This window comes from Coregonus lavaretus (assembly GCF_964263955.1).
Source record: "Coregonus lavaretus genome assembly, chromosome: 4".
In the NCBI taxonomy this organism is placed as follows: domain Eukaryota; kingdom Metazoa; phylum Chordata; class Actinopteri; order Salmoniformes; family Salmonidae; genus Coregonus; species Coregonus lavaretus.
Window position 1 is genome coordinate 6,926,598 of NC_139991.1, and position 21,489 is coordinate 6,948,086.

The window sequence follows — 21,489 nt, forward strand, 5'->3', positions numbered from 1 at the left end:
CTGGGTGGCCTAGGTCTCTATTCCATTCATGCCTGCTATGGACCTCAGCATGCCTGTCATGTCACCTGACTGCTCCAGTCATGTGACCTGGCTCAAGCTGTGTTGCTGGACAAGATATGTTGCTGTTTTTGGATTGCTGAGAAATAAGTATTTATGCTCAATTGCTTTAGGAACATGTTCCTACTACCTAGGAACATGTACCTATTGTATCCTACTATACCCAGTGTACAAAAGAAATTCAAACTATTTCAAACTTTAATTATTTTCAAATTGTGCAAAAAAAAATACAAAACTCCATCAAATGCCTATAAACACCATACAAACTAGACAAACAAACAAAAATAACACACCACATATAATTTTCAAAGATACCTTTACAGCATAGAGAACAGTTCAGAAAAGACAAATCAAAGTATTTACACTCCATTTCCCTAGCTGTACAAACCATTAACATTTCCCTTAAGATTTCCCAAGTTCTATAAACCTAGCGCAGCGACAAGACTGAGGTAGCCTAGAAAAACGTAGAAAGATGAAAACTAAGACAAAGAGAGAAAGGCTGCACTGCTGTCCTGTATAGATAGATAGATAGATAGGATACCTAATGTCCTTCTTTAGGAGACCCAAAACCTCCAGCATCAATTTACATAGTTTTACTCTCCTCTCACGACAAAGCCTCAGCAGTTAAGACGATATTCCCCAGCTGAAGCTTGCCTCTGCCTCTGTCCCTGCCTCTGTGTGCCTTCCTTCTGGATAAGTAACTATTACATCCCTGGGTATGAGTGGTTTAAACAGATCCATGTTCTGCATCCTCTGTGTATTTTACAAATCATTCCCTAACTGAATCATGAATCCTAACTGAAGCTAAGCCTGCTGATGGGAACACTTGGCACACCTTTCTACAAAACCTACAACATTCAACTGTCTTAAGTGGGGACAAATTCAACCTATCATAGAGTATTTCTCTTATTCAATCAAAACACATGGCATCAAGAGAGGAAAGAGGGTAATAAAGCAGTGAGCTATTATAAATACAGAATCATTTTTCAAACAAGAACATCGTTCATCTGTGAATGTCCTTGGATGGAGTCAGAACTGCCACCATTTTGAAAGCCCTGCCCACACATCCACCCATTGCCTTCCTGAGCTCACAGTGGACAGAATATTGCTACGATGTTTTTGCACCTTTACCAGATCGTCTGCACATTATTGACACTGGAAGGCGTACCAGCTGTATTCAGGAAAGGTTTCTTTTCCTTGGAGGTATGCCTTCCCCTCCTCCCTCCTCCACCATTCCTCTTCCCTTCCTACGCAACCCCTAAGTCTGTCTGTCTGTCTCTGTCTGTCCACTGTGAGCTCGTCCAGCATGCCAAACACAGATCCTCTCCTAACTCAAGCACCATGGCCTATCCGCCACAAAGGTAAAGACCAGGATGAAAGCATAAATGGGTTAGGAAAGCGGAGACAAGATACAAAATACATTATGAACACATATAAAACTGTCAATATACACCCATTTAAGAAAAATTTAAAAAGTAATTAAATCTGTACAGAATGATTTGATACAGTGATCAATATACATTCCTGTGTATGGAGACCAATGATTCACTTTTGTATTAAGAACATAAAATATAAACAAATATGACATATTTGATTTGAAACCTAACTACATGTCAAGACACAGAGATCCAGCACCAGCTGTTCTATAGGTCTTTGATGTTACACATCATTTTGCATTTACTGCTTGTGTATCTTACAAAAATATCCACATCTGGAGTTTAAAGGTGAGAAGGGTAGGAGAAGACAGAAGGGTCCTTTGTGATGTTAGCCACCGACTTTGAGCAGTTAGCTACTGTTTATTAGCTAAGAGGGAGAAGTGTCTGTAGGTCCAATGGGAAGTTCTGCTTCCTCCCAGGGTGGGGAACAGAGACAGATGGGAGGAGTTGCCATGGCATCGAACCTGTGGGCACTTTCTGCCCCTTGAGAGCAGATGGGGGACCTTGTTAGTCCCTGAACCAATGAGTGGGAGGCCCTGAGATGGAGGATATTCACTCCCTCACAGCAAAGACACGGAACGAGCCACCCACTGGATTGCTTTTACTGCAAAAGAGAAGTGAGAGAGACGGTTACCTTGAGCATTCATTCATGAACTCAAACAGTTAACCAGCATCCTTTCATCTCATTACTAAGACAAAGTGACATAAATCTAAGGAAAACGAAGAGAATAGAAACCATATTGCTGTCAAGTCAGTCAGTTGTTTTGTGGACCCAATTTATTTTTTCATTGTTCGCGTGTGGCTCCAATTCAAGTCAGCCTGTTGCTCATGACATCCTACAGTAAGAGTAGAGTAATCACGGTGGACGTATCTGGAAACATGACTCAAACACTGGCTCATTGTTTTTTATTGTTTGTTAAAAAAATATTTTTTATTGTATTTTTTAATTTTGTTAAAAAAAATTTGGGGGGGGGTGGATCAGCTTAATATTGCAGATAGATTGTAACTTCTATCAATGTAATTGTCTGCATTACTTCCAATCCCCCAACACTGGCTCATTGTTAACCATGCTGTTAGTGACTGACTGACCTTTCCAACAACCACTATTGAATCTTGTGCTGGGCCTGATGGCTTTGTTATTAATTCATTAGTGGAGAGGCCTTGAAGACCTGCCATGCTCAGTAATGTCAGGATGATGCCCATCCCATTGGCATCAGATTGGCTGCAATTATCTGCATAGGGAACCACTGAGTCAGCCGCCGACAGCTTTTCCATCCCCGGGTAAATGGATAGGCTGTGATTATTTCCTCCTTAATAAAGGCCTGTTCACCCAGCCAGCAACATGTACCCCCCACTTCCTAACAGTTGGGTCATCACTTGGACAGAAGTCAACCTCTGGGTCAGTTTCTATCACATCAGAGAATGACTGTTGATGGCCATGGTTGTAATACCATACTGTTCTCTGTGCCCTGTTACTGACAGCCGATGTCCTCACTCACTCACACTAAGGTTAAGGTGAGGCTCCCAGTGAGGGGGCTCTTGATTTCAGCATTAAATTTCACTGTACTCTAGCTCAGCTGAATTTGGCCATGCAGCACTTTGCACACTCCATTGAATGTCGGGGTAAAGTAAGCAAAGAGTTCATGTGTGGGCCGTCCGCACACCAAACCACACCATTAGTCTTGCACCCCTGCGTGCCAAACATGGACTTGGCGGCAATGGCATCCGTTCTTGAGCCCTAGATCTCTGGGCCTGGCTACTGCCTGACAGGGGAGGGGTGGGCGAGGGGAGGGTAGGGTGAGGGCAGGGAGGGGTATTGTACAGGGGAAGAGGAGGGTAGAGCAGGCACCCACCTCTCTGACTGGATGCCGTTCTTCAGGACGCCAACGTAGCTCTTCTTCTTATCCAGGGCCAGGACATCCACATAGCCCCCACCGGCTTGGATCACCCCGGCATGGATGGCTGCTCGGCAGATACTGGAGCTCTGAGGGAGAGGGGGGATAAGAAGAGAGGGTTCATTGTACCTCTCATGATATCAGATACAGCAATCATGATTATTCAATTTCACTATATCAGTAATGCTTCTGTTATTAGGTACAGTACAGGCACATACAGTGTACTGAGCCACACCAAATACAGTCAATGTATCAGTTTCCAGAGCATTCAATATGTACAAATCATGTACATGTACACATGCATGACATTAGCAAGGCCGAAGCCAGGCACATCATTATCAGGATGTAAACCGCTGCCCCACTCTGGATTACAGATGACAGACAGCAGTAGAGAGCTGTTCACGCCACACATGGTTCTGAGGCAGGGCATGGTGCCTCCTGTCCCCCAGTCTGAGGCATTGAGTCTGGCTCCAGCGTGTGTCAGACCCTGGGTCCTTATCACTAACCTGGAAGGCTCATTCATCATACTCCATCACACTAGTCTAGCCCAACACAGGCCACATTCCCTGGTGTCTGGTGAACCGGTCTGGTGTCTTCTGTCATGTCAATATAGACCTGCACTTCTCCTTCTCCTGTGTTTTGCTGCGTGTTGGCACTGTGAGTGTTTAAGTGTCAGAATCAGGCTTTGCCCTTAAAAAAAAACAGCCTTTAGGCCCTGTTTGAGATCTCTGGGAAACTGATGTGTCCAGTTGGACTACATCTAAATGAAATAATGTTGGGGAAAAACACGAGTCAACAAGTTCATTCGAGGCAAGAAAACATCAACTTCATGTAACTGGGCCAATTTAGGTCCAGAAATGGTCCCCAGGGCAGCATAGTTATTTGTTTCACTCCTTTCATCCACTGCAGTCTCACATCAGCTTATACATGCAACTTGCAATTTAGGCCAGAGGTGATTTTAGAATGACAGATTCCGTGTCTCCAATGGCATCTTATTCTCTATATAGTGCACTCCTTGTCACTAGAGCCGTATGTGTCTCTGGTCAAGGTAGCACACTGTATGGAGTATAGTGTACCATTTGAGATTTGCCCTGAGGTCATTAGGGAGTGACAGAGGTGATGTGACAATAACAGAGGTGTGTCCCACTGCTCCTCCCTCTCTGAGACTGGTCCTAAAGCCCTCTCCTGACACAGCACCATGCCTCCGACCTCAGGCATGCAATTTCTGGGCCAGTTATGAATCAGCCAGTCAGCCAGGGCTGAGCAGCTGTGTGTGGTCGAACCCAGCACTGGGAGAGACATTACTACCGACCGTTACCAGGCCTGCATCACCAATGCTCCCATTCCGACTGTGTTCACACTGCTATTCAGAAGCTCGTGGTCGCCTCAGGCCACAGTCTCTTAAGTGCTCGACGGGGCTAGACCGCACTCATCTGCTGTCCAACATAAATCAGGTCAGTGTTCCAGTCAGATATAGTTCTCTGGGGAGCAGACACACTGAGGTGTATCTGTCTGGCAGGCCCAGTGGGGACGAACTGGTTGACCTCTGTCAGTATGACCTCTCAGGCTTTCAGCATGGTCAGGAGGACAGGACAGGCATGGTGAGGCCATTCTGGTATACCCAGTGACTAGGTCCAGTACTTACATCTGTGTAGAAGCTGTTCCCAACCACTGGGGCCCAGTAGGATGGCTCGTTCTTGCAGTTGGCCGGACAGAACACTCTGAGGAAGAGACACATTGAGAATGCATTATTATAGAGAAATACAATTGAATGGGCAGACCCATGGTTTAAACGCAGGAATTCACGCAAGAATTTGCCATTTAGCTAAATGTAATGTATGTCATGTTATGAATAACCCTGACACATTTTCTGTAGAACTTCTGTAGAACAGAGGAAAGACTGACACTTTCTTCTAGCCAGTAGTGTAAAGTACTTAAGTAAAAATACTTGAAAGTACTACATAAGTATTTTTTTTGTGTATCTGTACTTTACTTTACTATTTATATTTTTGACAACTTTTACTTCACTACATTCCTAAAGAAAATAATGTACTTTTTACTCCAGACATTTTCCCTCACACCCAAAAGTACTTGTTTCATTTTGAATGCTTAGCAGGGCAGGAAAATTGTCTAATTCACACACAAATCAAGAGAACATCCCTGGTCATCCCTACTGCCTCTGATCTGGCAGACTCACTAAACATATGCTTCATTTGTAACTGATGTCTAAGTGATGGAGCATGCCCCTGGCTATCCGTAAATTTAAAAAACAAGAAAATGGTGCCGTCTGGTTTGCTTTATATAAGGAATTAGAAATGATTGATACTTTTACTTTTGATACTTAAGTATATTTTAGCAATTACATTTACTTTTGATACTTTCAAAACTATTCGCTGCTCTGGCACCCCAATGGTGGAACAAGCTCCCCCACAACGCCAGGACAGCGGAGTCACTGACCACTTTCCGGAGACACTTGAAACCCTACCTCTTTAAGGAATACCTGGAATAGTATAAAAGTAATCCTTCTACCCCCCCCCCCCCTCCCCATTAAACAAATAAAAATAAATAAGTGGTTGTCCCACTGGCTATCATAAGCTGAATGCACCAATTTGTAAGTCGCTCTGGATAAGAGTATCTGCTAAATGACGTAAATGTAAATGTAATACTTAAGTATATTTAAAACCAAATACTTTTAGACTTTTACTCAAGTAGTATTTTACTGGGTGACTTTCACTTTTACTTGTGGTCCTCTGTAGCTCAGCTGGTAGAGCACGGCGCTTGTAACGCCAAGGTAGTGGGTTCGATCCCCGGGACCACCCATACACAAAAATGTATGCACGCACGACTGTAAGTCGCTTTGGATAAAAGCGTCTGCTAAATGGCATATTATTATTATTATATATTATATTTATATTATTATTATATTATTATTACTTGAGTCATTTTCTGTTAAGGTATCTTTACTTTTACTCAAGTACTTTTTCCACAACTGCTTCTAGCAGAGTCTGCATGTTTAGGAGATTCCAGTGGTTTTGTAATGGAGGTTTAAAACATTTGGCCCAGAGCAGGAATCTGACTAATTATTCCCAAGTCATCACTGCTTGTTGTGCGTGTGAAACATTGTGGGGGGAGAGGAGCTAGCCACCTTGGGCAGTTGGAGTAGGGCTTCTTGAAGGGGCAGATCTCCACCATGGTGGCATAGCAGTCCACTGACTGTCCTGTGGCACAGAGAGGAGACATACACCATCAACAGCTGCAAAAGTCATCAGGTGAAGAAGCTAAAAACAAGGGTGTGCTCCACTTATTCTGGAAAAACACAGTTTGACTTACTTTCCACTTTGGCCACCACAAATGCATTGCCGGCTTTGTATTTACTGTCAAGAGATCAAAGCCAGGCATTAGAAGACCATTACATTTCAGTATATCATTAATTTCACAAAACACAAATGAGCATAGCAGGCAGAATGATGACAGAGAATCAAGACTACCAGAAATATCTACCTGAATGACTCAATGCCGTTCTTTGTTGCCTTGACGAAGAATGGAAACTTGTCTTTCCTTGTGGTGTCCACCAGACCACCATTGTTATTAATGATGCCGTAGTGCATAGCAGCACGACAGATACTTGATTGCTGGAAAAATAGAAAAAATAATCCTCAGAAACACATTCAGGCATTCAAAATGTATAGTGTTAAATGTTGAACCTCAGTGTGAGACTCACCACATCATAGAAGAGCGTCCCCCACACTTTCCCCTTCTTGTTCTGGCAGTTAGCAGGGCAGTTGAATCTGTTGCAGGCTGCTCCCTTGCACTTGTCTCGCATTTTGGTTTCACACTTGATGTTTTGAGCTATGGGAGACAAATCAATTACTGGACAATTAGGGATCTCAGTAGCATTCCTTCCCATACAGTACATTCAAACAGTCAACTCTGAAAGCCCCCAACCACAATTCCCACTAGTCAAACTCACCCAGGAAAGTGCTGGTGGGAGCCTTGGGAGTGGAAGGCTTGGGAGCGGAGGGTTTGGGAGTGGAGGGCTTCTTGGGAGCAGCAGGCTTGGGTTTGGGTCTGGGGACAGGCTTGGCGGTAGTGCGGGGTGACATGGGAATCTGAGCTTTCTCCACCTCGTTCATGTCCTCAGTCTCAGAACGCTGGGAGTCTCCCTTGAAGCAGAGGTTGTCCCTGCAGCTTCCTCCGTAGCTAGGAGGGCACTGGGAGCATGGGCGGCCATGTTGGTAAGGGGCCTCTCCGATCCAGTTTCCCCTGGGGAACAGGAAGGAGCACAGTGGTCAGGATGACTGGCTGAAAACTAATCAGCACTCAGCCGTCACCGGGCACATGGCTTTATAATTATTCACGTGCCCTTTGCACATTATCACACACTCTTAAAACCCTGAGTCCAGCTGGATAATGAAAACAATCCCACTGGTCTCTGGAAATTAAATTAGGTCTGTCTGGAACAGAGTCTGCTTAGGACCTGTTTTTCTTTCCCCTTCCTTTATTCTTTTTCTATTCAAACTTCTGCTGGAATTTCGGCATGGCCTCAATGTGTCATGAAATACTTCTTAGACAGACACTTTAACTGTACAATTAGACAGACAAATTAATATCCTTACATGTGCCCTCAAAAGCATGTGGTATTGGGTAAACACCCCATGGTGGTATGAAGTATGTAAAATAGAACACAGGAGACGTGACGTGTGAATGAGTGGTGGAGAGAAGCGTTAGCGAGTTGGTCTTACTTGGGGGAGTAGTTACAGACGAGGTAAACAGCGTTCTCCCAGATCTCCCCCCACACGTTCATCCTGGGACACACGTGCACTGCACACCCCACACGACTAGTGGTGGCCCAGACCAGCTGCAAATAAGTCAACACTTCCATTAACATTGTTATTATAAAAGGACATTCGCATTGCTGACTTGTTGTTCTTTCTGTGACCACACGTCCATCTCCACTGATACAGTTCCTCAGCTCCACATAACATTGCAGACAACTCTACTAGCTAAAATGATTTGGAGCCCTGCAGCTCTGCAGCCTTTGAAAGGGCCTGTCATGGGTGGCTATGGAGGTCTGAGAAAGAGCCTCACAGACACATTAGTAGGAAGCACCATGTTACTGTAGACCTCTCTCTCTCTTTTTCTCTCTTTTCTCACTCATCTCTCTCGCCCCTCATAGATCCCTCATTCCTGCCATAGGAAGTGGCTCCCATGCTGGGATGCTGGAGGCAGATAGATTGATGGGGCCACAAGGGCCCTTAGAAGAGGCTGCTCTTTAATTCGGCCCCAGTCAGAGGAAGGAGATAGACGACGAGTGTGACCACAGTTTGTTTCCTGCGACATTCTGTGATCATTCTCATGATCCAGTTTAGTCAGGTAAAGACATTTTCTGGCAGTGGCTCGGAGCGAATAAAGAGAACTCTGGACAGGCCCACTTCCTCTGTCAATATGGAGAGGTTGTTAAATCAAATCAAATCAAAGTTTTTTGGTCACGTGCACACGGTACAGTGAAATGCTTGCTTGCTAACTCTCAACAGTACAATAACAGTATCAATGAAGAATCAAATGCCAAATGCAAAAGTAAAAAAATAACAAGTATTACAGTAATACAAAGTCGAAGAAAAAAAACAACTTAAATGTAAAGCTACAGGCAGCACCTACGGATTTGAGACTGAGGCAGTCCTACTACTGAGAGCTTGTTCCATGACTCCACTACCACTCTTTCCCACTGTACCCCTCTCTCTTTCTCTCTCTCTCTGACTCTCACTCCTCCCCCCTCTCTTTCAGGAATGTGTTTCCCTTTCCTGGGCCAGTGAGAGGCCACAGGCAGTATTGACTTAGAGACAATGACTCAGCATAGACACCACACTGCTACACCACTACAGCATACACAGAGGTGTGATGATGAGGGCTGGAGCCTGTGGTAAAGCTCTGTGTCATCCCAGAGAGAGACTGTGAGGATACTGACCCGGAGGGGCTAGCATAACCTAGCTTAGCAGTGTTATGGTAGGGATTGGACCCCAACTATGCTACGCTACGCTAGCATTCCTAGGAAATAAAAGGCAGAAACAAGGAGAGAGTGTTCAGACATGGCATTGTTCCCCGCATTCCTGCATCTTCAAAGGAATCCAGGTCAAACACAGAGATGATTGGTGTGTCTGGGAAGTGTTTCCAGATGCTAGTGACCTGGTTTCCCGTGTGAAGTACGCTGATGCAGGAGAACGGGTCAGGCTGTTTTCACAAACCCATCCCAGCTACAAAGTAAAGTCTATGGGGAGAGGAAGCCAATTCTCCCTCTTCATCCCCATCTTGTCCCTCTCTTCCCCTCTCTGTTTATCCCTCTTTCTTCCCCTTTGTTTCACCCTCTCTACTGTGATGGTTTAATGGTCCTGAGGCAGCACATAACTTCTCCCTGTCACTACACTACTGCGCCCCCATATGGTCCACACTGTTTTTAGTTAATGGACACCCATTGAAGAGGCTGCAGGCCACATGTTGTTTTTACACAGGACCTGAATACCTGCAGCAGCAACACCTTTAGAAGTCACGTGCTGTCCATTAGATACTGATGGTAGGGAGGAAACATGTGACCTTGAACACTGCACAGGCTCATATACAGATCATCTACATTAGTTCAAAGGAAACCTGTAGAAATACAATTTAATATGGAATTAGATCCAAATGTGGTTTGCTGTTCATGGAGGAACTGTTGAGGGAAGTACTCATGAACTCAAAGCTCCAAATTCAGATCCCCCAGCCATGACTCTCCCCCAGCCATGACTCTCCCCCAGCCATGACTCTCCCCCAGCCATGACTCACCTGGGTGTAGTGGGTGCACATAGGCCCTGAGCAGCGGTCGGGACACCAGGGGTTGCACTCATGTTGGTAGGGGTAGGTGTAGTCCTTCACCTCATCATACCAGGCCTGGACGTGGTTGGCTGGGGAGCGGTACCTGCAGACACAGAGGGAGCAGCATCAGCCTCAGCAGCACAGAGAGCTCATACAGGAGGACCTCCAGCTGCCAGGGCCACATGGGGAATATCTGAGGGGGCTGACAGGTGCTTTGGCTGGGCTTGAGACGCTCTACACCAGCCTCCCCTCAGGCTCCCCTCTGGCCTCCACTGATTAGTCCGGTTCTGACCCAGCAGACACACAGACACACTCAGTCTGTTTCCCTCCAACACTGGGGAACTCGAGACATGCTGAGAAAAAATTACAAAAACTAAACAGGGCTCCACAGCCTGACGAATCAATTATGGCCCTTTATTGTAAACATCTCTTTCTACGGTATTGAAATGTGCTGAGACTACAAACTGGCAGCGGAGAGGGAGAAAAACAGCCCTAGCCGGTGCTGGCATCAGAAGAGAGAGAAAGGGAGAGGGGGAGAGATGGAGAGAGGGAGGGGGGTTGTGAGAACGCGAGCGAGTGGATTCATGGAATGGCACCTGCTGAGGGAGCCCTCCACTGTCATACACAAAGAGCCCCACTGTGGTGAATGATGGACGGAGTCAGGCGCAGGAGTAAAATAACCGGATGCAGAATTTATTCCTTCCAGACATACAATGCGCCTACAACTGCAATCGAAACAGGTACAGGGGAAACAATCCTTCCTGACCAAACACAATCTCAGAAAATACAATAAATGTAATGACACTGGGGAAAATCAACCCTGGCAAATTAAATGAGAGAGTATCTCAACCAAGCTACTCTCCTCCCACATAGAACAATCACTCACAAAGACAAGGGGGCAGAGGGAACACTTATACACAGACTAATTAGGGGATGAGCACCAGGTGTGTGATTGACAAGACAAGACAAGTGGAGTGATGAGAATGGGAGCGGCAGTAGCTAGTAAGCCGGTGACAACGAACGCCAAAACCTGCCCGAACAAGGAGGGGAGGCAGCCTCGGCGGAAGTCCTGACACCCACTCTCAGGCTGCAATGCTCTGAACACACACACAGCACAAATACCTACACTGAGTATACCAAACATTAAGAACACCTTCCTAATAATGAGTTGCACTCCCCCCACCCCACCCTTTTGCCCTCAGAACAGCCTCAATTTGTCGTGTCATGGATTCTACAAGGTGTAGAAAGCGTTCCACAAGGATGCTGGCTCATGTTTTAACATTTGACATTTTAGTCATTTAGCAGATGCTCTTATCCAGAGCGACTTACAGTGCATTCATATTAAGATAGCTAGGTGGGACAACCACATATCACAGGCATAGAAAGTACATTTTTCCTCAATAATGTAGTTATCAGTGGAGTCAGAGCTAGAATAGGGGGGGGGGGGGGGGGGGTAGGATTATTGGGACACTGTTTGAAGAGGTAGGGTTTCAGATGTTTTCGGAAGATGGGCATGGACTCTGCTGTCCTAGCTTCAGGGGGAAGCTGGTTGCACCATTAGGGTGCCAGGACAGAGAAGAGCTTGGACTGGGCTGAGCGGGAGCCACCCTCCTGTATGCATCCAAACGTTGGCTGGATGTCCTTTGGGTGGTGGACCATTCTTGATACACACTGTTGAAACTGTTGAGCATGAAAAACCCAGCAGTGATGCAGTTGTTGCCACAAACCGTTGCGCCTGGCTCCTACTATCATACCCTGTTCAAAGGCACTTAAATATTTTGTCTTGCCAATTCACCCTCTGAATGGCACACATACACAATATATGTCTCAACTGTCTCAAGGCATACAAATCCTTATTTAACCTGTCTTCTCCCCTTCAGCTACACTGATTGAAGTGGATTTAACATGTGACATCAATTAGGGATCAGAGCTTTCACCTGGATTCACCTGGTCAGTCTGTCATGGAAAGAGCAGGTGTTCATAATGTTTTGTCCACTCAGTGTACATTCACTCACAACAGCCACACTACAGACTCACATATACTCAGTAGCAGACAGCACAAAGCACAAAGTGTGTGTGTGTGTGTGTGTGTGTGACGTGTACATGCATGTGTCTCATATTGTCTTACCTGCCCCAGTGAACAGCGAGGTTCTGACCGATTGACATGAGCAGGTCCTTAGGTCCATGTTCCCACTGGCATTCCTCTGCCCAGTGAGTGGCTGACCTCTCCAGCTCATCATCCCAGACCTGGAAACACACAAATAACACTGTTAGAACAATGTTGTAACACTATAACTCACACCTTTCAGTAACATTATTGACAGCAAAGGGGTTCACATTCCTGTGACACACTACAACATATGATCAGTGAACACTGCGACAGACCCATCAAAACGACCTTTATCTGTGACCATCACCACAGCTAGACTTAGCCCAGCTTCTTTAATATCAGGCCCCCAGGTAGATCCCCTCAGTATAATAATGCTCCTCTTGTCTCCTCATAGCTACCTACCTAACCGCTAGCTACCTTTTTAGGCCTCTGCTCCCCCTCTTCCTTCCCAGGGAGCTGAAATTGAGTTGGGTACAAGTAAAACATTAGCTTTAGCCCAGGACATCTGAGTGGAGCAGTGCCTGGCCTCGCTCCACTACAAATCCCCAGCAATCACAGCTGAATTAGGCATATTTCCTGAGCGGGTTTCTCTCTCTACCTGTGGAAAAGAGGGTGGAAAGGAGGGATTCACCTCATCTCTGCCACCACTCTCACCACTAGGATATGGGGGAGGAGGGGGAGGAGAGGACTGGTACAGTGTGGCACCTCACAGTTTCTCTCCTCAGTACATTTCCAGGCCCTTGGTGGTCACCACCACCACACATACAAATACACACACATACATATACATGCCCATGACTATGCCAGCTCAGCTATACCCCCAGTCCTGTCCTCAGATCCAGGCTTGTTGGCTGAGGCCTGGCAGGAGAACAGAAGAGCAGGGCAGAGGGAGACTTCATGTCCCTTCCTCTCTCGCCAGACCACACCACAGTCACACAGAGAAGACACCACACTGTCAGTACTACATCTGTACTACATAAACCACAATCCCCCCCGAGTCTGTCCATCTAAACTATATTCACCTTAACCTCAGCACACCCTCTTACCCAGTCACCACATTCCATAAACACTATCCCTCTCAATAACATTCAGTGCTCTCTCTTTCTTGCTCTCTTCTACACAGTCCCCTTCCCACTCTATCCATCCCTCCTTCATGTAGCACTCTGTTTCTCCTCCACTGGCCACTCTGGCCTTCCTCGTTCTCTCTGTCCTCCGCTGGCCTACCCTGTCCTCATTCACCCCTCTCTGCAGTGTCTGGCTCCCAGCAGGTAGTGTAGAGTCAGTGTAATTATCCTCCCAGTAAGCCAGCTCCTCTCCAGGCTGCCAGCAGCTGACCACCATGAGCTCATCTTTTCCAGGAGAGAAGATTGTTGTAGTGTTGGGTTCTAGCTTGAAATATACTTATTCATGTTACCATACTAGAACTTATTGATTACTTTATATGTATAATGTAGGGAAAGTTACTGAGTGAGACAAGGGGGAGTGCAGAAAGTTTACATTCTGTTAAAACATGGTAGTATTAAAAATTATGGCTCCTAAGGAGGGAGGCAAAGGGTAAACAGTCTGGTTTCAGTCACTGATAAGGTAGGACAGTTGCGGATTAGGGAGGAGCGAGGAAGTCGGCCCGAGGTCAGGTCAGATGAAGTGAGAAGGAACAGTCCTACAGTGGGGAAAAAAGTATTTAGTCAGCCACCAATTGTGCAAGTTCTCCCACTTAAAAAGATGAGAGAGGCCTGTAATTTTCATCATAGGTACATGTCAACTATGACAGACAAAATGAGAAAAAGAATTCCTGAAAATCACATTGTAGGATTTTTTATGAATTTACTTGCAAATTATGGTGGAAAATAAGTATTTGGTCAATAACAAAAGTTTCTCAATACTTTGTTATATACCCTTTGTTGGCAATGACACAGGTCAAACGTTTTCTGTAAGTCTTCACAAGGTTTTCACACACTGTTGCTGGTATTTTGGCCCATTCCTCCATGCAGATCTCCTCTAGAGCAGTGATGTTTTGGGGCTGTCGCTGGGCAACACGGACTTTCAACTCCCTCCAAAGATTTACTATGGGGTTGAGATCTGGAGACTGGCTAGGCCACTCCAGGACCTTGAAATGCTTCTTACGAAGCCACTCCTTCGTTGCCCGGGCGGTGTGTTTGGGATCATTGTCATGCTGAAAGACCCAGCCACGTTTCATCTTCAATGCCCTTGCTGATGGAGGTTTTCACTCAAAATCTCACGATACATGGCCCCATTCATTCTTTCCTTTACACAGATCAGTCGTCCTGGTCCCTTTGCAGAAAAACAGCCCCAAAGCATGATGTTTCCACCCCCATGCTTCACAATAGGTATGGTGTTCTTTGGATGCAACTCAGCATTCTTTGTCCTCCAAACACGACGAGTTGAGTTTTTACCAAAAAGTTATATTTTGGTTTCATCTGACCATATAACATTCTCCCAATCCTCTTCTGGATCATCCAAATGCACTCTAGCAAACTTCAGATGGGCCTGGAAATGTACTGGCTTAAGCAGGGGGACACATCTGGCACTGCAGGATTTGAGTCCCTGGCGGCGTAGTGTGTTACTGATGGTAGGCTTTGTTACTTTGGTCCCAGCTCTCTGCAGGTCATTCACTAGGTCCCCCGTGTGGTTCTGGGATTTTTGCTCACCGTTCTTGTGATCATTTTGACCCCACGGGGTGAGATCTTGCGTGGAGCCCCAGATCGAGGGAGATTATCAGTGGTCTTGTATGTCTTCCATTTCCTAATAATTGCTCCCACAGTTGATGTCTTCAAACCAAGCTGCTTACCTATTGCAGATTCAGTCTTCCCAGCCTGGTGCAGGTCTACAATTTTGTTTATGGTGTCCTTTGACAGCTCTTTGGTCTTGGCCATAGTGGAGTTTGGAGTGTGGCTGTTTGAGGTTGTGGACAGGTGTCTTTTATACTGATAACAAGTTCAAACAGGTGCCATTAATACAGGTAACGAGTGGAGGACAGAGGAGCCACTTAAAGAAGAAGTTACAGGTCTGTGAGAGCCAGAAATCTTGCTTGTTTGTAGGTGACCAAATACTTATTTTCCACCATAATTTGCAAATAAATTCATAAAAAATCCTACAATGTGATGTTCTGGCCTCTCTCATCTTTTTAAGTGGGAGAACTTGCACAATTGGTGGCTGACTAAATACTTTTTTTCCCCACTGTCTTTCACACACATATACTTCCACGTCCACGAAGGTTCTAGCATCAGGCAGGGCCATGACTACACCAGTGAGAGGAACCAATTAAGTTCCTGACAAGCAACAGAGATGTATTGGCTGTCTAGATGTGCAAGGAGTTGACTCCGCCTAGTTGGAGGGTATAAATATATGTGCTTGCATAATCATGTCTTTGTCTTTGCAGCTGTAAACTTAGTTTGAGCTTTTTCTAGTTGTCCGTGAGTTTTTACTTTGTTTGTTCAGAACCTAACAGTAGTAAAACCAACACCCTCCCATCAAAAGTGGAGCCTATAAACACTCACCTACATTATATCGCTGACCCATATACACTACCGTTCAAAAGTTTGGGGTCACTTAGAAATGTCCTTGTTTTCCATGAAAACATACATGAAATGAGTTTGAATAGGAAATATAGCAAAATGAATAGGAAATGTAGTCATTGACAAGGTTAGAAATAATGATTTTTAATTGAAATAATAATTGTGTCCTTCAAACTTTGCTTTCGTCAAAGAATCCTCCATTTGCAGCAATTACAGTCTTGCAGACCTTTGGCATTCTAGTTGTCAATTTGTATTCTGAAGAGATTTCACCCCATGCTTCCTGAAGCACCTAACACAAGTTGGATTGGCTTGATGGGCATTTCTTACGTACCATACGGTCAAGCTGCTCCCACAACAGCTCAATAGGGTTGAGATCCGGTGACTGTGCTGGCCACTCCATTATAGACAGAATACCAGCTAACTGCTTCTTCCTTAAATAGTTATTGCATAGTTTGGAGCTGTGCTTTGGGTCAATGTCCTGTTGTAGGAGGAAATTGGCTCCAATCAAGTGCCGTCCACAGGGTATGGCATGGCGTTGCAAAATGGAGTGATAGCCTTCCTTCTTCAAGATCTGTTTTACCCTGTACAAATCTCCCACTTTACCACCATCAAAGCACCCCCAGACAATCACATTGCCTCCAGCATGCTTGACAGATGGCATAAAGCACTCCTCCAACATCTTTTCATTTGGTCTGCGTCTCACAAAGTTCTTCTTTGTGATCCGAACACCTCAAACTTCGATTTGTCTGTCCATAACACTTTTTTTCAATCTTCCTCTGTCCAGTGTCTGTGTTCTTTTGCCCATATTAATATTTTATTTTTATTTGCCAGTCTGAGATATGGCTTTTTCTTTGCAACTCTGCCTAGAAGGTCAGCATCCCGGAGTCGCCTCTTCCCTGTTGACGTTGAGACTGGTGTTCTGCGGGTACTATTTAATGAAGCTGCCAGTTGAGGACCTGTGAGGCGTCTGTTTCTCAAACTAGACACTAATGTATTTGTCCTCTTGCTCAGTTGTGCACCGGGGCCTCCCACTCATCTTTCTATTCTGGTTAGAGACAGTTTGCACTGTTCCGTGAAGGGAGTAGTACACAGCGTTGTACGAGATCTTCAGTATCTTGACAATTACTCACATGTAATAGCCTTCATTTCTCAGAACAAGAATAGACTGACGAGTTTCAGAAGAATGTTCTTTGTTTCTGGCCATTTTGAGCCTGTAATCGAACCCACAATTGCTGATGCTCCAGATACTCAACTAGTCTCAAGAAAGCCAGTTTTATTGCTTCTTTAATCAGCACAACAGTTTTCAGCTGTTGTATAATAGCAAAAGCTAACATAATAGCAAAAGCGTTTTCTAATGATCAGTTAGCCTTTTAAAATGATATACTAGGATTAGCAAACAAAACGTGCAATTGGAACACAGGACTGATAGTTGCTGATAATGGGCCTCTGTACGCCTATGTAGATATTCCATTAAAAATCAGCAGTTTCCAGCTACAATAGCCATTTACAACATTAACAATGTCTACACTGTATTTCTAATCAATTTGATGTTATTTTAATGGGCCAAAAAAAACAAGGACATTTCTAAGCGACCCCAAACTTTTGAACGGTAGTGTACATAAGACCTTGGTATTGCCTGAGTAGCAGAGACTGACATTTACCTCCATCTCTCTGTACTATCTAATATTAATACATTGCTTATATTTGTCCTATTTCACAAGTGTGAATTGGAAATGTTTTTTTTTTTGCATATCCCAACTCTCCCTGAGACACCTTTGGAGAGTAGGGTCACAGCCAGGGTCTGCCATTATCAACAGCAACCCTAGAGCAATTAGGGATTTTTCACCTTGTCAGATCAGGGATTCGAACTAGCAACCTTTCGCTTTCTGGCCCAACGCTCGAACCGCTAGGCTACCTGCCACCCACCTGCTATTCATTATCTTTCTGTGCCTCCAGCTAGTGAAACAACCTCCAACCCGTCACTTTCACTATGTATTCCACATGTAATAGCAGTTGTTGCTCTACAGTAGTGTGTGAATAGTGACCCTCTTTACAGTGTATTGATAGCGTATCTGTGAGGGTGATGATAGCTAAAGCTACAGTATGTACATGTCAGGAAGGAGGCGTGTCTCACCATGTACTCCATGTTGGATGCGGTGGGGTAGACTCCTCCCCTCAGTTTGTTGTGCAGTTGGAGTAGCTCCCCACGGTCCGTCCACTGGATGGCCCGTCGCGTCCTACTGCCCGCTGTGTTATCGGTGCTGTTCTGGTCATCCTGGTACCGGCTCAGTAGCTGCCGCAGCTCATTGGAGTCGGGCAGGAAGAGAGCAGCTCCTTCCCTGGCAGAGAGGACCAGGAGGGTGAGGGCGAGTGTGAGGGCGGACAGCCAGCAGGGTATGGCAGCAGTCATCTCCGGTCTCTGGGACGGGTCTCTGGGCGTCTGTATGTAGGGCTCTGGGCAGGCTGGGCAGACTACAGTGGGCAACCTTGTGTGAGCTCTGGTCCTGAGCGCTGCAGACACGATGCTGTGGGGAGAAAACACACTGTGAGCCGGCCAGCCAACAAAGCAGGTTACAGAGCAGAGCACATGGCCAGACAGACGACTGAGCTAACGCAAGAGGCGCATGCTCCATGAGTCCTGGCACCAAACATTGGACAGCAAACATCTCCATCAATTGCTGTTGCCTCACTCTCTCACTACTTCCAAAATAAGTGAATGAGGCCATCAATATGAAACCTCAGCAACTACCTGCAAATAACTCTGGTTTTTGCCATGGGAAACAGTGTATTAGAGGTATTGATCCATTTCAATCCATATCAAAGGATACACTCTCTCTCTACAAGGCTTGCCGTAGTCAGACAACAGCTCATCAGTTTAATCTCCACATTGTACCTGATCTTCAGCTTAGCCAAATCCTTTCAAAGCTCTTTTCAGCTCTATCAAAATACAGCAATTAACTGGGGATATCCTTTCAGATCCATAATAATGACTGATTGTAATCTTCCATCGATTCCTCAACACAGTGACTTAGATCTGGGGTCTGGTGCATAAGGAAATGTTGCTTCTTTTGTCAGAATCTTACTCAGCTCCTCTGGAACTATGATCTACCAGTAAACATGACTGCAGATATTTTATTGAAGCCATTAATTGTCCTTAATGGCCCTGGATTCCAGAGTGATATATAAATCAGGGGTGGAAAGACAGTAATCAGTCAGGTTCACGCTCCCGGGCACAGAAGCATAATTTCTGTGACCTCTCTCTGATCCTCCTCTGGCTGACCTGCAAAATCACCATCTAAAACTATAGAGGGAGAGAGGGAGTAGGGAAGAACTACAGCAGAGAGGGTTATTAGTTAATGAGAGAGAATGATGGATAGAGAGATGAAAATAGATAGAGGGAGAGAAAGACAAATAAAGAGAGAGGGGGAGAGAGACAGAGATGCAGAGTTCTTTACTAAAACAGAAGATTTTAGTATGAATAAGAGGTAGTGTGTGGTTCTCATCCTCCTTGCCACAGCACACAGGGCTCACAGGGCAGGCTCCCAGCCTCAGCCTCAGCCACCACCCCATTGGCCAGGAGAAGACAAACAGCAGGGCTACTAAATCAGCCGGCAGGAGAAGGCATGGCAGAGAGAGACACGGAGAGAGGGAGAGAGAAGGAAAGCGAGAGAGAGAGCAGTCATTGCTCTGCTCCCTGCACCCTTCAATTCCTCCTCCTCTCTCTCTCTCTCTCTCTCTCTCAGCTTGGAACGGCGGCTTGAGGTCTGACGGCCGGTCTGTATCAACACACTGTCACAGCACCAAGCAGCCCCAGCCAGCGATGGGAGCCAGCCGGCCGGCCTGAGGCAGCCCAACCATCCCACCACGCCCCTCCTCTGGCCCTCTCTTTGTTTCCCTGCCTACCTTCTCACACCAAACCTCCACCAGCCTTTATTCTGGGCCTTTCTCATCATTCTCATGAATGTTATACCTGAGTGGCAGACAGAGCAGCCAGGCACACACACACACTGGCCACCCTGCCTACATATACAGGAGCCTGGAGGACTCTCACCTGCTGGCTCTGCAGTCCTCTACTGCCCAGGAGTGTCACACATCAACACAGCTCCCCTTGGACACGTTGACAACACATACTCCTAGGTAAGCCTGACTCAAAACAGGTATATTGTTGATATAGGCTACTTACTGTATGCAGTTTTCATTAAATTGCTCCCTAGGAATTGACACCTGGGATTGACATTATAGCACAGAAGCGGAAATGTGGACAGTGATGATGGCCGGAGCACTGCACTTGCATGTGTTATAACAATGTTCAAGACAATATTGAAATGTTTAGCGTTTCATGACAGGCTAATTCATTTACAACAGCATTGATGAAAGAAAACATTTGTTTTTTAAATATATTAACATATTCTTATCAAATCTGAACATCAATTATTTGGGGAAACTTTCCTCCTTACACTGTAAACTGTTTGAACTCAGTGGCACCCAAAAGCATATAATTACATGGTGCAGAATAAATCTAATTAAATGTAGAAAAACATGCTTACCTCAATCACTGGTTTATCCGGCAATTATCCAAAAGCTTCTGCGCCGGTTCAGTATTTCCCGTTTGCTAATTTGGTGCTGAAGTGGAGCTGTACTCGTTGGCTGCGGTCCTAGAGAGCAGAGTAACTTGGTAACTTTTGACTGACGTTAAAGCGGCAGCTCAGTGCTTTATATAGAGGAGACCCCGCTGAACGAGTGAGGAGGGAAACTAATCTTAACTCTTCTTTCTTTAGTCACTCCCCCAGCTCCCTCCTCAAGAAGGCTATGTTCTTGGCAAGCATCCTGCGCTATGACGATTGATGTCGAAAGGAAAACGCAAAGTATGTAATTCACTACGAACCAGAGCAATCGAAATGCGTAGTAGAGTTTTGTATAACTTTTCTGTTTCTTTTCCAATTCAAACATGTTGCCAGAGTTTCTTCAAGACAGTTAATCGATAATTACCATTAGCCTATCATAAACATTATTGCATGACTATATATCATTATAGTCGGATACATATAATTCATAATTCCACATACGATATTATTATAATTTGATCTATTTTGATAGTGATAATAATATACACTACCGGTCAAAAGTTTTAGAACACCTAGTCATTCAAGGATTTTTCTTTATTTTTACTATTTTCTACATTGTAGAATAATAGTGAAGACCTCAAAACTATGAAATAATACATATGGAATCATGTAGTAACCCAAATAGTATAAAATAAATCAAAATATATTTTATATTTGAGAATCTTCAAATAGCCACCCTTTGCCTTGATGACAGCTTTGCACACTCTAGGCATTCTCTCAACCAGCTTCATGAGGTAGTCACCTGGAAATCATTTCAATTAACAGGTGTGCCTTCTTAAAAGTTAATTTGTGGAATTTATTTCCTTCTTAATGCATTTGAGCCAATCGTGTTGTGACAAGGTAGGGGAGGTATACAGAAGATGGCCCTATTTGGTAAAAGACCAAGTCCATATTATGGCAAGAACAGCTCAAATAAGCAAAGAGAAACGACAGTCCATCATTACTTTAAGACATGAAGGTCAGTCAATACGGAACATTTCAAGA

General features: G+C 45.0%; 1 protein-coding gene across 1 annotated transcript; it reads right to left on the minus strand.

Annotated features, from left to right (window-relative positions):
* Positions 1–237: 237 nt before the first annotated feature.
* On the minus strand, positions 238–20,573 carry LOC311127838 (cysteine-rich secretory protein LCCL domain-containing 2-like). Its single transcript, XM_084159718.1, has 13 exons — positions 20,428–20,573; positions 18,015–18,405; positions 12,363–12,481; positions 10,205–10,337; positions 8,131–8,246; positions 7,359–7,651; positions 7,110–7,237; positions 6,890–7,020; positions 6,719–6,762; positions 6,534–6,606; positions 5,034–5,109; positions 3,347–3,477; positions 238–2,097 (listed from the first exon to the last, which is right to left on the minus strand). The coding sequence occupies exons 2-13, from the start codon at positions 18,288–18,290 to the stop codon at positions 2,046–2,048; spliced, it is 1,572 nt and encodes a 523-aa protein (XP_084015844.1). The 5' UTR covers positions 18,291–18,405; positions 20,428–20,573; the 3' UTR covers positions 238–2,045.
* Between the last annotated feature and the right edge of the window lie 916 nt (positions 20,574–21,489).